The 15,185-nt window shown below is 49.5% G+C and overlaps 2 protein-coding genes across 2 annotated transcripts in view; one reads left to right on the plus strand and one right to left on the minus strand.

The window, feature by feature from the left end:
- pum1 (pumilio RNA-binding family member 1) overlaps positions 1-14,476 on the minus strand; it is a 157,450-nt gene extending 142,974 nt beyond the window's left edge. Inside the window, exons 1-2 of the mRNA XM_070898953.1 lie at positions 14,228-14,476; positions 9,668-9,805 (exon numbers count right to left, since the gene is read on the minus strand). The gene's annotated coding sequence lies outside the window, so the exon portion shown is untranslated. The remainder of the gene's footprint in view (positions 1-9,667; positions 9,806-14,227) is intronic.
- LOC139279756 (rho-related GTP-binding protein RhoB-like) lies at positions 127-1,055 on the plus strand. The gene has a single exon (XM_070898951.1). The coding sequence runs from the start codon at positions 363-365 to the stop codon at positions 948-950; it is 588 nt and encodes a 195-aa protein (XP_070755052.1). The 5' UTR covers positions 127-362; the 3' UTR covers positions 951-1,055.
- Positions 14,477-15,185: the final 709 nt, after the last annotated feature.

The following is a 15,185-nucleotide window of genomic DNA, read 5'->3' on the forward strand; positions in this document are numbered from 1 at the left end:
TGTGTCCACAAAGTTAGATTACAGCCTGGGCTAGGCCCAGCTGTTCTTTCTCCTCACTATCACCAGCCAATCACTCCACCTTTTGTTGTTTATTCCATGCAGTGTTGGCTGGCTCGCACGACTGGTAGAACCTGATTGGGAGGTCAGCATTCCAACTCGCTCATAAAACCCAGGCAGTTCCACCTTGCTGTCTCACTTCCAACGCAGACACAGAGCCGGAGAGTAAATTATCAACAGGCGGGTAATGTGTCTGCTCTTGCTCGCTGCGGCCTCTCCCTGACCGAAAATTCTACCCGCAACGCTGTCTCTCCCGGGCGTTTAGGAAAGGGGGACGCAAGGAGACATCACACCAAAGGAAAATCATGACCACGATAAGGAAGAAGCTGGTGGTTGTCGGGGATGGGGCTTGTGGCAAGACAAGCCTGTTGTTCGTGCTGAGCAAGGACGAGTTCCCTGAAGGTTACGTTCCCACCGTCTTTGATACCTACGTGGCCGACATCGTCGTGGAGGAGAAGATGGTGGAACTGGCGCTGTGGGACACGGCCGGCCAAGAGGACTACGACCGCCTGCGGCCCCTCTCCTACCCCGACACCGACGTCATCCTGATCTGCTTCTCGGTGGACAGCCCCGACTCGCTGAGGAACGTCCCGGACAAGTGGATGCCCGAGGTGCGGCACTTCTGCCCCGGCGTGCCCGTGGTGCTGGTGGCCAACAAGAAGGACCTGCGGGGCGACGAGCGAGTCCGCAAGGAGCTGGCCAGGGGCAAGAGGGAGCCGGTGAGGTGGGAGGAGGGCCAGGCCATGGCCGAGAAGGTGGGGGCTTACGCCTACCTGGAATGCTCGGCCAAGCACAAGGAAGGCGTCTGGGAGGTCTTCGAGACTGCCACCCGGGCGACCTTGAAGGCCGGCGCGGAGAAGGGTTGCTTCAGCTGTGCATGCGTCGTGATGTAATAGCACCGGCCAAATGGACGACAGCACCCACTTTCCCCAAAATGGGAAAGGCCTTAACCTGTCGGGAGCAGGAAATGATTGGGCCCGGAGGGGGGTGGGGGGGGGGGGGAAATCATACGGGGGACTAGGATTCTCAACCATGGCTCGGTGGGCAGCACTTGCGCCTCTGAGTCACACGGTTGTGGGTTCAAGTCCCACTCCAGGGACTTGAGCACAAAATCCAGGCTGACACTCCCAGCGCCAGTAGTAAGGGAGCGCTGCACTGTCGGAGGTGCTGTCTTTCGGATAAACCGTTAAACCGAGGTCCCGTCTGCCCCCTCAGGTGGACGTGAAAGATCCCACGGCACAATTTCGAAGAAGAGCAAGGGAGAATTATCCCCCCAGTGTCCTGGCCAATATGTATCCCCTCAACCAACATTGCTAAAATAACAGATTATCTGATCATTTATCTCATTGCTGTTTGTGGGAGCTTGCTGTGCGCAATTTGGCTGCTGCGCTTCCTACATTACAACAGTGACTGCACTCCAAAAGTGCTTCATTGGCTGGAAAGCACTTTAGGACACCTGATGTCTCAAACGCTTATATAAATGCAAGTCTTTTTTGAACAAATGTTCCAAGTGGCTTAAATAGCTTCTGTTATGAAATAAAGGAAAGCATTTTGCTGGACACCAGATGACAATGTCATAGTTCAATTGGCGTACAAATTTATTCGGGACCTTGTACAGAACGACGACATATTCTGTTAAAGAGACAGGGGTGTATTTTCTGCTGCTTGGTGATTTTCTGTCTTTATACTTCCTCTTCGCTAACATTTGAGGTGAAAAATATGCCCTGCCGTGTCTCCTCGGGTACCTTCCCTTATTTATGAGGGGGTGAGTAAGGCTGACAATTAGATCACATGTCCTGCTAATTATTACTCGCCTCTGAGTCAGAAGGTTATAGGTTCAAGTTCCACTGCAGGGACTTGAGTCCAAACTCCAGGCTGACACGCCCAGTGCAGTGCTGAGGGAGCGCTGCACTGTTGGAGGTGCCATCTTTCGGATGAGACATTAAACCGAGGCTGCGTCGGCCCTCTCAAGTGGACCTAAAGCATCCCATGGCATTATTTCAAAGAGCAGGACAGTTATTCCCAGTGTCCTGGCCAATATTTATCCCTCAATCAACATTAAAAAACACAGATTATCTGGTAATTATCACATTGCTGTTTGTGGGAGCTTGCTGTGCGCAAAATGGCTGCTACGTTTCCCACATTACAACAGTGACTACACTCCAAAAAGTACTTCGTTGGCTGTAAAGCGCTTTGAGACGTCCGGTGGTGGTGAAAGGCGCTATATAAATGCAAGTCTTTCTTTCTTTCTTTAATGCATATAAAATCAAATTGAATCCTCCTCTTCGCACAGCGGGTAAAGGCCCTAATTCAGGCCAGCTCGGGGTTTGATCTCTAGTCTGGGAGGAGGTGACTGAGAGGCTGCTGAGCAACAGAATTGGACTCGTGCCTGTTGGATCGGGGGAGGGGAGCGGGAGTAGGAGCAGTTTGGGGGGGGGGGGGTGCGTGGATGGTGATTGGCCAGGGTTTTCCCGGCGCCGAGCTTGACGCAGGGCAGCCTTGGTGCAAAGCGCGCGATGGCTGGGCGCGAACCAGGATCGGGCAACGGCGTGATGCCCTCTGTGGTTAAATATCCCGCGCCACTTACCTTCTGCGGCAACCTACGCACGGAACAGCCACAGCTGGGGGGGGGGGGGGGGGCGGGGGGAGTGCACAGGGGAGAAGGCTGGAGAACAAATAGAAGAGCACAATCTCGTGCTCTCACCACAGAACACACAACAGCTGAGGCTGGTTTGAGCGAGTTGCTACGTGGCAGCGCAACAACCATTGGGATTCAGCACTGGCTGTTCCAGGAACTCAGCCTTGCGGAAAAATGCACCCAGCTGGAGGATTGTGTCCAATTCTGGGCACCGCACTTTAGGAAGAGCGGGAAGGCTTTGGAGAGGGTACAGAAGAGATTTACTACAATGGTTCCAGGGGTTATAGACTGGAGAAGCTGGGGCTGTTCTCCTTAGCAGGGAAAGCGAAGAGGAGATTTAATAGAGGTGTTTAAAATCTTGAAGGGTCTAGACAGAGTAGAGAGAGAGAAGCTGCTTCCAATGGCTGAAAGGTCGAAACCCAGAGGGCACAGACTTAAGGTGATTGGCAACAGAACCAGAGGTGACAGGAGGAAAAACTGTTTTATGCAACTAGTGGTTAGGATTTGGAATGCACTGCCTGAGAGGGTGGTGGATACAGATTCAATCGTAGCCTTCAAAGGGGAATTAGATAAGTACTTGTGGGAGACACAAATGGCAGGGATATGGGGAAAGAGCGGGGCAGTGGGAAGAACTGGATTGCTCTTCGAAAGAGCCGGAACAGATTCGATGGGCCGAATGACCTCCTGTGCTGTCTTGTTCTATGGTTCTCGGGGAAGGTTTTCAAGCAACAAGGAAGAGGCGGTTGTGCAGGAGAGTTGATCGATTCTCACATTCTCTCCCATCGATGTACAAGACCACCAGGGTGGACTGGGTCGCACAGAGCAGGTGGGTCCCCAGAGTTCGAATCCAGGTCTGTGTTGGGACAGCTCGAGGGTCGGGGTGGGCTTAGTGGTCAGCCTTCCTCCTCTGCCCAGCACAAGGAGAGGGTATCAATCAGGCAGGGTTCCCTCTCCCAATCCCGGTCTGGTGAGCAGCGCTGCAGGCCGGGTGTCAGGATGGGGCACTCCAGGCGGATAACCCACCAACGCTCACCGTGCCAATGGGTGGGCGACATATGTTGCCACAGCAGCCCATCAAGGAGGCAATGCCTTCAGGATAGGAGGACAGAAAACTGAGACCAAGTGCACTGAGCTGAATAGTACAGCATGGGTAAAACTGCTGGTCACTGGCCCATCAACACTGCAGAAATATTTCTCGATCTGGCTCCGCAACAAGGGCAGAGGGCTGGTTATATTGTGGGGGCAGGGAACAACTCTGTGCACAGTCAGTGGCTAGCGTTCATCATACGGGAGGGGGGGGGGCGGGGGCCTCCAGACCATTGGGGGTGACGGGGACAGACCCTCCAGACTGGGTGGGGGGGGGGAACACATCATACAAGGGGGGGGGAACCCTCTAGACCGGGGAAAAGAGACCCTCCAGACTGGAGGGGGGGGCAGAGGGGGAAACACATCATACAAGGGGGAGGGGGAAACCACCAGACCGAGTGGGGGGGGGTAGGACAGGACCCTCCAGACCGGGGGGGGGGGGGGGGGGGGGGGGGGGAGGAGGTGCTGGCCTGGTAAAAAAAAAAAAAGCCTGGAAGCAGTTGTTTCTACCACCTCGGCTGCCACTGCCTCCGGAGAGACTAACGTATTTCTGCAGCGCTCCCTGTTGTGTTCACACTCTACTTATTTGTTACAGCTCACTGGACGGGCACTAGGACCCCACGGGAGCTATTCACAGTTGCTGTACTCATGCTGGTTCATGCTGGTTTGGGGACTCCATTTTGGGTTGTATAAAAGCACAGTTATGTTAAGTTACAAAACTCCTGGCTCAGTTTGTCAATTATTTACGGGTACCCAACACTCCCCACACACAGCCTTGGGCAAGAAGTAGGCTGTGGGGTAGTGGAGGAGAGGGTCAGGTACCCCACCCACCCTCCTAATTACTGCATTGGTATGGGGGGGGGGGGGGGAGGAGGCGCTAGAATGATTTATTTAAGTTGAGTGGGCACTTAACTCTTTCCCTTTGAAAAGAGGAGTGGCCAGGGTTGAACATTAGCCTGTTGATTTGGATTGCGTCAGTGGAGCGCAAAGTTCACAGTCAACATTTACCCAGATCAAACTGCATCCTGGGCCTGTACACCTGCACACGCTTCCCGGGAACCTTGACGGGGTTTCCTCTGGATTTTCAACGACCCTTCTGCCTCATCCCACTCCAGGTATTTTAATGATGGGTGATTGTTACGATTATCGCTGCTGTGAAACACTTCTAATAAATGGACTACTGCCTTTAAGCAAACTGCTTATCAACTGTTTTAAGGATGTGGTTTTATCAACAAATTTTCTTCACACAAAAGAAAAAGACAAAGTAAAACGATGCTACACCAAGGTGGCCACTAACACGAAGATTTGAAAGATGAAGTCACCCTCAATGTTCCCTTTCAGCTACAGCAAAGAGTGAGCCAGCTTTGAAATAAAATGGCCCAGGCAGCCCATTAAAGGGACCCCCCCCCAAAAAAAATCACAGCGAACATTGGTCACCTTGTAGGGCAATTGTACCGGACTTCCGCCTCTGAAATCCAGCCCAAAACTACTGGGATTAAAATCTCCAAACCCTCGGTTGGCTACAAGGATCTAATTGTGATCGAAAAGCCACAACCCAGTTCTTGAGAAGACAGAAGTATACAGTGGCTGGCACTCTCACCGCTGAGTCACAAGGTTGTGGGTTCAAGTCCCATTCCAGACACATAATCTAGACTGACATTCCCAGTGCAGTGCTGAGGGAGTGCTGCACTGTCAGAGGTGCCGTATTTCGGATGATACGTTAAACCGAGGGCCCGTCTGCTCTCTCAGGTGGACATAAAAGATCCCATGGCTACTATTTCAAAGACGACCAGGGGAGTTATCCCCGGTGTCCTGGGGGCAATATCTATTCCTCAGCCTACTTTTTAAAAAAAATCTAATTATCTGGTCATTTGTGGGAGCTTGCTGTGCACAAATTGGCTGCTGCATTTCCTATATTACAACAATGACTACACTTCAAATGTACTGCATTGGCTGTAAAGCGCTTTGGGACGTCCTGTGGTGAAAGGCGCTATATAAATCCAAGTCTTTCTTCTGAACTGATAGCTTCACACAGAGTGGCTAACGCAATGGCTGGTTTGGGAATCAGGTGAATTGTAGGCGTCATGGTGCACACATTAAATTAGACTTACAGCTTACAAATCATGAGGGGTCTAGACAGAGTAGAAAGAGAGAAATTGTTCCCATTGGCAGAAGAGTCGAGAACCATAAGACACAGATTTAAGGCGATTGGCAGAATAACCAAAGGCGACATGAGGAAAAACGTTTTTACGTAGCGAGTGGTTGGGATCTAGAATACACTGCCTGAAAGGGTGGTGAAGGCAGACTCAATTGTGGCTTTCAAAAGGGAATTGGATAAGTCCCTGAAGGATAAAATTTGCAGACCTACGGGGAAAGGGCGGGGAAGTGGGACTAGCTGAGGTGTTCTTGCAGAGAGCCAGCACGGGCTCGACGGGCCGAATGGCCTCCTTCCGTGCTGTAACCATTCTATGATTCTATGATACTGATAAAGTATTTGTTATGTATAGAGAAAGAGTCAGACTGAAAACTGTGAGCTCAAAGTAACGTGTGACCTTAGTCTTTTATTGCAGGTCTCCAGAGTGCCTCTCCAACTTGAGAGGCCTCCTTACATACCTGGGCTCTCAAGGGATTGTGGGATCCCTTGGGACTCCAGGGGATGAGCCCTCTGGTGGCTGTACAGAGTAAATACAAGTTTATAAATACAACAGTATTGTACCAGGGTCAGCGAGTACACTTCCTGAACAATCGTTTGTTTACCACAAAGTGCGTGTTTGAAGTTCTTTGTGGTTGGTGAGGACAGTTAACTTGTTCCTCACTGGATTCAGTCACATGTCAGAACACAGAAGCAAGTGGAGAGAGAGAGAAGCGATAAGGTGTGCTGGGGACCCCCAAATACAAGATCCCCTCCCCCCACTCAGTATAGAGCTTATCCATACTGACCACAAGATCTGAGGTACAATCCCTGGTCAGTATCTCACAGGGTCAAATTGGCCCTTGAATCCCTATCCGAGGGAGGAGGGAAAAAAACAGACCAGGCAGGGCCCCAAGCCCTGAGACTATCGAGTGAGTCTGGCTGCAAAGCGCCTGGCTGTTCAATGAGGACAGGCCTGGGCCAGACTGTATTCCTCCCAGATAAGTCTTCAACATTCACTTTCCAGGGTCACATATAACACATGGCCACTTGGGCCTTATAACACCCTGGAACCACAGCCCATATAAATCCCTCACCCTGGAACCATAGCCCAGTATAGATCCCTCTCCCTGGAACGATAGCCCAGTATAGATCCCTCTCCCTGGAACGATAGCCCAGTATAAATCCCTCACCATAGAACCATAACCCACTATATATCCCAACACACTGGAACCATAGCCCAGTATAAATCCCTCACCCTGGAACCTTCCCCAGTATAAATCCCTCACATTAGAACCAACGGGCAATTTCTCCTCTCTTGTCCGACCCTCCTGGCAGTTTAAATAGTTTCTCTCGAGCTACTCCATCAAAACCGTCATAATTTTGAACACCTCAATTAAATCTCCCCTTAACCTTCTCTGCTCCCAGGAGAACAATCCCAACTTCTCGAGTCTCTTCACCCGAGTGAACTCCCGCATCCCCGGCACATTACTGGTAAATCTCCTCTGCACCCTCCGCAGGGCCTTGACATTGTTTCTAAATTCTGGTGCCCAGAATTGGATACAAAACTCCAGCTGAGGCCGCGCTTGCGTCATTGGGTCAAGAGTCTGGAGCGAATTTTTCCCCCAACTCACGAGGGACTCGGGCCATTTACAAGCCTGTAACTTCGCCGTGTCGCGCCCCCATCCCAAGCTCAGTCAACTTAAAGGAGAGCAGATGAAAGCTGGAGATGGTATTCTGCTCTGTATGGCTCAGCTCTTCACTGCCTCAGAAGTGTAGATACTATTGAGCAAGTATTATCAGAGCTACAGGTACAAGCTGAACAACAGGACCGGCTGATATTTCTCCATCGAGAGAATAGCATTAGAGAAGCTTGCAATGGATTATTATTAGTAGATGGCAATCGGTCTCTCGGGATCAGCACATAAGAATTAGGAGCAGGAGTTGCCCATTTTGGCCCCTTGAGCCTGCTCCGCCATTCAATAAGATCATGGCTGATCTTCTACTTCAACGACACCTTCCCGCACTATCCCCATAGCCCTCGATTCCCAAAAATTTATCGACCTCTGTCTTGAATATACTCAACGACTGAGCATCCACAACTCTCTGGGGTAGAGAATCCCAAAGATTCACCACCCTTTCAGTGAAGACATTTCTCCTAATCTCAGTCCGAAATGGCCGACCCCTTATTCTGAGACTGTGCTAGACTTTCCCCGAGAGCCCCTCAATGTCCGATTGCCCGCCCAGAAAAACAGCTAACATTTGGTAAGTAACTCTGGCGAAAATTTCCACTTTTAAGTTAAGACTAATCGCCTGGCGAGAAAATGGGCCTTGCAACATGATTCTCGGCGGTTAAGTGGAAACTAAGTAAAACGGGCAGTTTTTTAAAAATTTAGTCCAAGGCTGCAGTTGGGCCTAGGGAGGGGAAAACTTTTTTTTTAAGTTTCACGAAAAAAAAGTTAAAAAAAACATTCCCAAAACACTTTTACACAAAATCGGCATTTTAATATTTTTTTTAAATAAAGAACCTTTAACTTACCCTTCTTTGCAGAGTACTTACCTCCCGCCCTGTTTCAACTGCTTTTACAGGACGGTTCCCTCGGCGATCCTGACGAGCTTCCATCGAGGCCAAACTCACGCCCTAGCGATTTTCTCGACGGTGCACGTTGGCGGTTTGGTCCAGGCGGGTGTTGCGAGATGTGGGCGATACCATTCAAAGAATAAAGGGGGAAACTTTCGCCGGGCGGAAAAACAGCTGTACCGCCGAGAAAATCGCCGAAAATGATAGGAAAGTTTGGCCCTGTGACCCCGTGTTTTAGATTCCCCAGCCAGGGGAAACATTTTCTCAGCATTAACCCTGTCAAGCCCCTTAAGAATTATATATGTTTCAATAAGGTCACCTCTTATTCTTCTAAACTCTCAGGAATATAGGCCTAGTCTAACTCAATCTCTCCTCATAGGGCAATCTCCTGATCCCAGGAATCAGTCTAGTGAACCTTTGTTGCACTCCCTCTAAGGTAAGTATTCCATTTGCCATGACCTTGCCCGCTCAGTCAACCTGTTTATATCTCTCTGTCCTCCTCACAGCTTGCTTTCCCACCTAACTTTGTATCATCAGCAAACTTGGATATAGTACACTCAGTCCCTAATATAGATTGTAAATAGCAGTGGCCTAAGCACTGTGTACCCCACTAGTTACAGTTTGCCAACCCGGAAAAATCCCGTTTATTCCTAGTCTCTGTTTTCTGTCCAATAACCAATCCTCAATCCATGCTATTGGATTACCCCCAATCCCGTGAGTCCTAATTTTGTGTAATAACCTCTTCTGTGGCACCTTATCGAATGCTTTTTGAAAATCCAAATACACTACATCCACTGGTTCGCCCTTATCCATCTACTAGTTACATTTTCATAAAACAGATTTTTAAAACACCATTTCCCTTTCATAAAACCATTTGACTCTGCCGAATCATATTACGATTTGCTAAGTGCCCTGTTACCATGCTCCTAATAAGAGATTCTAGCATTTTGCCTAATGGGATATTCAAAGGACCTTTACAGTAGATGCTGTGGGAAGAAATGACAGCCAGCCCTCATGGGCCCAAATGGTCAATGCCTCGACATATTGATGAGGCACACTATTGATGCCCAAGGTATCAACTGGGATGATATAAATTTGTGTTGCATTCTATGAGACAACAATCTGTGTGTATACATTACAGCAAAGCAAGGTTATAGAAAGCACAAAAACTCACGTTCCCCGATGGCCTGTTGGGTAACGGCACCGCCAGTCACAGTTCTGCGTCACACGGACCAGTAGGTCTTGGGTCCGGATCCCCGGTGTATGTGGAGTTAGCTCAGCTCAGCCAGGGTTACCATTGGGCTCAGGGACTCTGAAAGGGGGAAAAGAATAGAAGAAATATATATTTTTTAATCAGTCATTGATTTCCCTCCTGGTCGCTATCCAGTGGCCTCTCCTGGGAAAAAGTCCACAGGTAGGTGTTGGGGGAGAATCTGGCCTGTCTGATGATGCCTCCACAGTTGAATAGCCTGCCAACACTGCCCCGCCCCCACCCCACAGTACACTCCCCCTCCCCGCGGTACGCAGCCCCGCCCCCACCCTACGGTACACTGCCCCACCTCCACACCGCGGTACACTGCCCCGCCCCCACACTGCCCCCACCCCGTGGTACAGTGCCCCGCCCACACTGCCCCGGTACACAGCTCCGCCCCCAGCAGCTACCAGAGGCCAGACCCAGACATCCGCAGAAAGAAAGAAGTTGCATTTCCAAAGCGCCTTTCACAGCCGACAAAGTACTTTTGAAGTGTAGTCGCTGCTGTAATGTAGGAATCGCGGCAGCCAATTTACACACAGCAAGCTCCCACAAACAGCAATGTGACCAGATAATCTGTTTTAATGCTATTGATTGAGGAATAAATATTGGCCAGGACACTGGGGAGCACTTCCCTGCGATGTTTCAGATCCACTCCTGAGACCTGACTCGGTTTAACGTCTCAAGCGAAGGACGGCACCTCTGACCGGTGATCTAATTGAAACATTTGACAAAATTGCAAGAGAAGAGGTGTCAAAGTTCTTGTGTTTGTGGGCTGTGCAGGTGAATATCCTGGGTTGTTATGATGGCCCATATATAAAATATCAATGTATGTTCCCTCAGTACTGCACTGCATTATTAGCCTGGATTTAGTGCTCAGGTCCCTGGAGTGGGACTTGAACCCACAACCTTCTGACCCAGAGGCGAGAGTGCTACCCACTGAGCCACAGCTGACACCTTTGGCCCGTGGGATCCTGTTTGTTCCATTTGAATTTTGTGGGGTGAGTGGTTTGCCTCATTGGTGGCTGAGTGAAGATCTGCACGCATCAGCAACTCGAAATATGGCAGATTAGTGGGAAAATGCAGTGATATTTTATATATGGGAGGGGGGGGGGGGGTGTGAATAGGGGAGGGGGATGGGGAGGGGAAACATAAGAACCTAAGAATTAGGAGCAGCAGTAGACCATTTGGCCTCTCAAGTCTGCTCATTCAATAAAATCATGGCTGATCTTCGACCTCAACTCCACTTTCCTGCACTATCCCTCGATTCCCTTAACATTCAAAAATCTATCGATCTCTGTCTTGTATATACTCAATAACTGAGCCTCCACAGCCCTCTGGGGTCGAGAATTCCAAAGATTCACCACCCTCCGAGTGAAGAAATTGCTCCTCATCTCAGTTCTAAATGGCCGACCCCTTATTCTGAGACTGTGACCCCTGCTTCTAGACTCCCCAGCCAGAGGGAAACATCCTCCCTGCAGCTACCCCGTCAAGCCCTGTAAGAATGTAATATTGAGATGAGATCACCGCTCGTTCTTCTAAACTCTGGAGAATAAAGGCCCGGTCTCAATCTAACCTCATTGGACCAACCTCCCCCCCCCCATCCCAGGAATCAGACTGGTGAACCTTCGTTGCACTCCCTCTATGTCAAGTATAGACTTGGATTTATATAGCGCCTTTCACGACCACTGGACGTCTCAAAGCGCTTTACAGCCATTGCAGTACTTTTGAAGTGTAGTCACTGTTGTAATGTGGGAAACATGCAGCCAATTTGCACACAGCAAGCTCCCACAAACAGCAATGTGATAATGACCAGATAATCTATTTTTTTTTTAATGTTGATTGAGGAATAAATTTTGGCCAGGACATTGGGGATAACTCCCCTGCTCCTCTTCAAAATAGTGCCATGGGATCTTTTACATCCACTTGAGAGCAGACGGGGCCTCGATTTAACGTCTCATCCGAAAGACAGCACCTTCGACAATGCCTAGATTTCTTTGTGCTCAAGTCCCTGGAGTGGGACTTGAACCTACAACCTTCTGACTCAGGGACAAGAGACAAGAGCTACCCACCAAAGCTTCCAGGTGTGGTCTCACCAGGGCCCTATATAATTGCAGTCAGACATCTTTACTCTTATACTCAAATCTTCTTGTAATAAATGCCAACAGACCATTTTCTTTCTTAATTGCTTGCTGTACCTGTACAAGGACACCCAGGTCCCTCTGAACACCAACATTTCCCAATCTCACCATTTAAAAAATACTCTGCTTTTCTGTTTTTCCTACCAAAGTGGATAACTTCACATTTCCCCACATTATATTCCATTTGCCATGTTCTTGCCCACTTTATGTCTATATATCCCCTTGAAGCCTCTTTGCATCCTCCTCACAACTTACATTCCCACCTAGCTTTATATCATCAGCAAACTTGGATGTATTACATTTGGTCCCTTGATCCAAATCATTGATATAGATTGTGAATAGCTGGGGCCCAAGCACCGATCCTTGCGGTACCCCACTAGTTACAGCCTGCCAACCCAAAAAATGACCCGTTTATTCCTGCTCTCTGTTTTCAATCCGTTAACCCATCCTCAATCCATGCTGGTATAGTCCCCACAATCCCATGAGCCCTAATTTTGTTTAACAACCTCTTTGTGTGTCACCTTATCGAATGCCTTCTGAAAAACCAAATACGCCACATCCACTGGTTTCCCCCTTATCTAATCTGCCAGTTACAACCTCAAAAAACTAACAGATTTGTCAAACATGATTTCCCTTTCATAAATCCATGTTGACTCTGCCCAATCCTATTATTATTTTCCAAGTGCCCCGTTACCTCATCATCATCATCGTCATCATGAGGCAGTCCCTCGAAACGCCAAAAAAAAAGGATGAGTTCACAGGTGTTTCGAATGAAGAACCCGAACTACATCCTGAAGGGTGGAAGCTGCCTGTATATGGATTTTTTTTTTTTTAAAAACATGTGGTGGCCGTTGCACACCAGCCACCACATGGGCTTGGTCCAGCGGCAAGGGTTAACCAAGACGACCGGAGACCAGCTCTGCTGCACGCATCTAGTGCGCACACACATCGCAGTGTGGGCTGGCCCGTGCTGCCCCTGGGCCCCGATCACATCCCTCCACAGTCTCTCACAGCTCCTTTGCCCCTCTCGCCGCTCCTGCTGTATCTGCCCACGCTCCAATCAGCGGCCTGGAACTTGCTGATGTCTCTCTCCGCTGCCCTCGCCCTCCTGCACCAGCTCGCACCTTGAAGGGCCATGTTTCCACGCTGCCCATGGCTGCCGCTCACCGCTCCTTTTATGGAGCCCCGACCTGCCGCTGATGGTCTCTCGCAGGTCGGGGCTCCATAAAAGGTGTTACCACATCCTCAATAATAGATGCGAACATTTTCCCTACTACTGATGTCAGGCTAACTGGTCTGTAGTTCCCCATTTTCTCTCTTCCCACCTTTCCTAAATAGTGGGGTTACATTTGCTACCTCCCAATCTGCGAGAACCGTTGTAGAATCTCTGGAGGTTTGGAAGATGACAGCCAATGTATCCACTATCTCTCTAGCCACCTCTTTCAAAACCCTAGGATGTAGGCCATCAGGTCCAGGGGATTTATCGGCTTCCAGTCCCAAGAAAAGGAGGGGCTGTGATGCCGCCCACAGTCAAATAGTCTAATATTTTACTGTGGGGGTCCCACGATTGACGAACAGCCACTTGTGTGAAGCTGAAGTGAGAGTCCTGGCTCGTGCAGCTTACCCCACCCACCCCCTGCAAAAAAAGGGGTAGCCGCCTTCAGGAAAGGGCGATAAATGGGAGGAGGTAGAAGTTTTAAAGGAAAGCACGATATAATAAAACAAAACACACTGATTTTTTTTTTCAAAATCACTCAATTCTCCAAAATAATAGGCAGTGAACAAGCAATCACCTAGTCAGCAAATAGAAAGACTTGCATTTATATAGTGCCTTACACACCCTCAGAACGTCCCAAAGTGTGTTATAGCCAATGAAGTACTTTTGAAGTGTAGTCACTGTGTTAATGTAGGAAACGCGGCAGCCAATTTGTGCACAGCAAGCTCCCACAAACAATAATGTGATAATGACCAGGTAATGTTGTTGTGTTGGTGATGGGATAAATATTGGCCAGGACACTGGGGAGGACTGCCCTGTTCTTCTTTGAATAGCGGCATAGAATGCTTCACATCCACCCGAGGGGGCAGACAGGGCCTCCGAAAGACAGCACCTCCGACAGTGCAGCGCTCCCTCAGCACTGCACTGGGAGTGTCAGCCTGGATTTTGTCGCTGGAGTGGGACTTGAACACACAATCTTCTGACGCAGAAGTGAGAGTGCTACCCGCTAGGAGGGGTATTGCAAGTGCCCGTCCAGATTTGGCAAAGTTTGGTGCGTGTTTACCTGAACCCCTCCCTCCCACACTCACAGCACAAGACTCCCTCATAAGCTGCCCTGCCACTTACCTGTATGCAGAGCTGCCTTGGATCCAGGTGGAATGACATCAGTGAGTGCATGCAGTATTGCAAGCCTTTGTGACATAAGCAAGTGTGTGATATCAACCATGTGACTGATGGAAGGTCATTACAGACCTTAAAGCAAACAAGGCCAGGGATCTCATTGCATCCTCCAGCACACAGACTTTATTTCTGCAGAAGCACAAACAGGCAGACACACTGGAACAGACAACAAGTGGGGGAAAGCCAGAGCAAAGCATGCAATCAGCTAAGACAGAGAGAGAGGAAATGAGCTCACAGGAAATGATGTTACAGAGAAGGCTGTGCTACACTACAGCCTTAAAGGCACACACACTCCTTGAATAATGTTGCCATGCTGTTTATATTTTTAAAGCTACAAACATAACTCCATGCAAATAATGTTGGTGCATTTTATTTTTAAAAGTATGCAATTTTGCCACACAATTGTTTATTTTTTTTCCCCTTTCGCGCCCCCCGCACCCATTCTCAAACAAGTATTGACTCTTGCCGGGGAATTATTCCACACATGTCCGTAGCCCATTCCTCTCCCAATTGTCCATTCTTCCTGTGTGACACTATCGCTGGTTATTTGACCGTGTGGGCCATCACAGTGAAGCACCATTCTGTCCCCAACGACCATCCACAAATTGCACTTGGCAGCAAGGGCCACTAGATGGAGATCAGGAGCAGGAACCCTGGCTGATTTAGTTCCCCCACCACCCACGCCCACGCCCCCCGCCCTCCCCGAGCCCAGGGATATCAAATTCAATTCTAATGTCCCAACTGGTACCTCAGCTGAGGGTCCTTCGTGCAGCACAGACTGGGAGCCAAGCCTGTGTGGTCTGTATGACGGCGACAAGCTCCGGTGGAAATGAGTGGAGCCCAGTACGTTGTGCTTGGAGCGTAGGTGTGCTGCTGCCCCAGAGGGTTCAATGAGTCTGTTCAG

This window comes from Pristiophorus japonicus, chromosome 14, assembly GCF_044704955.1.
Source record: "Pristiophorus japonicus isolate sPriJap1 chromosome 14, sPriJap1.hap1, whole genome shotgun sequence".
In the NCBI taxonomy this organism is placed as follows: Eukaryota; Metazoa; Chordata; class Chondrichthyes; family Pristiophoridae; genus Pristiophorus; species Pristiophorus japonicus.

What these genes read in the sequence shown, in the direction of transcription:
- LOC139279756 (XM_070898951.1), top strand. Translation starts at nt 363, where the DNA reads ATGACCACGATAAGGAAGAAGCTGGTGGTTGTCGGGGATGGGGCTTGT.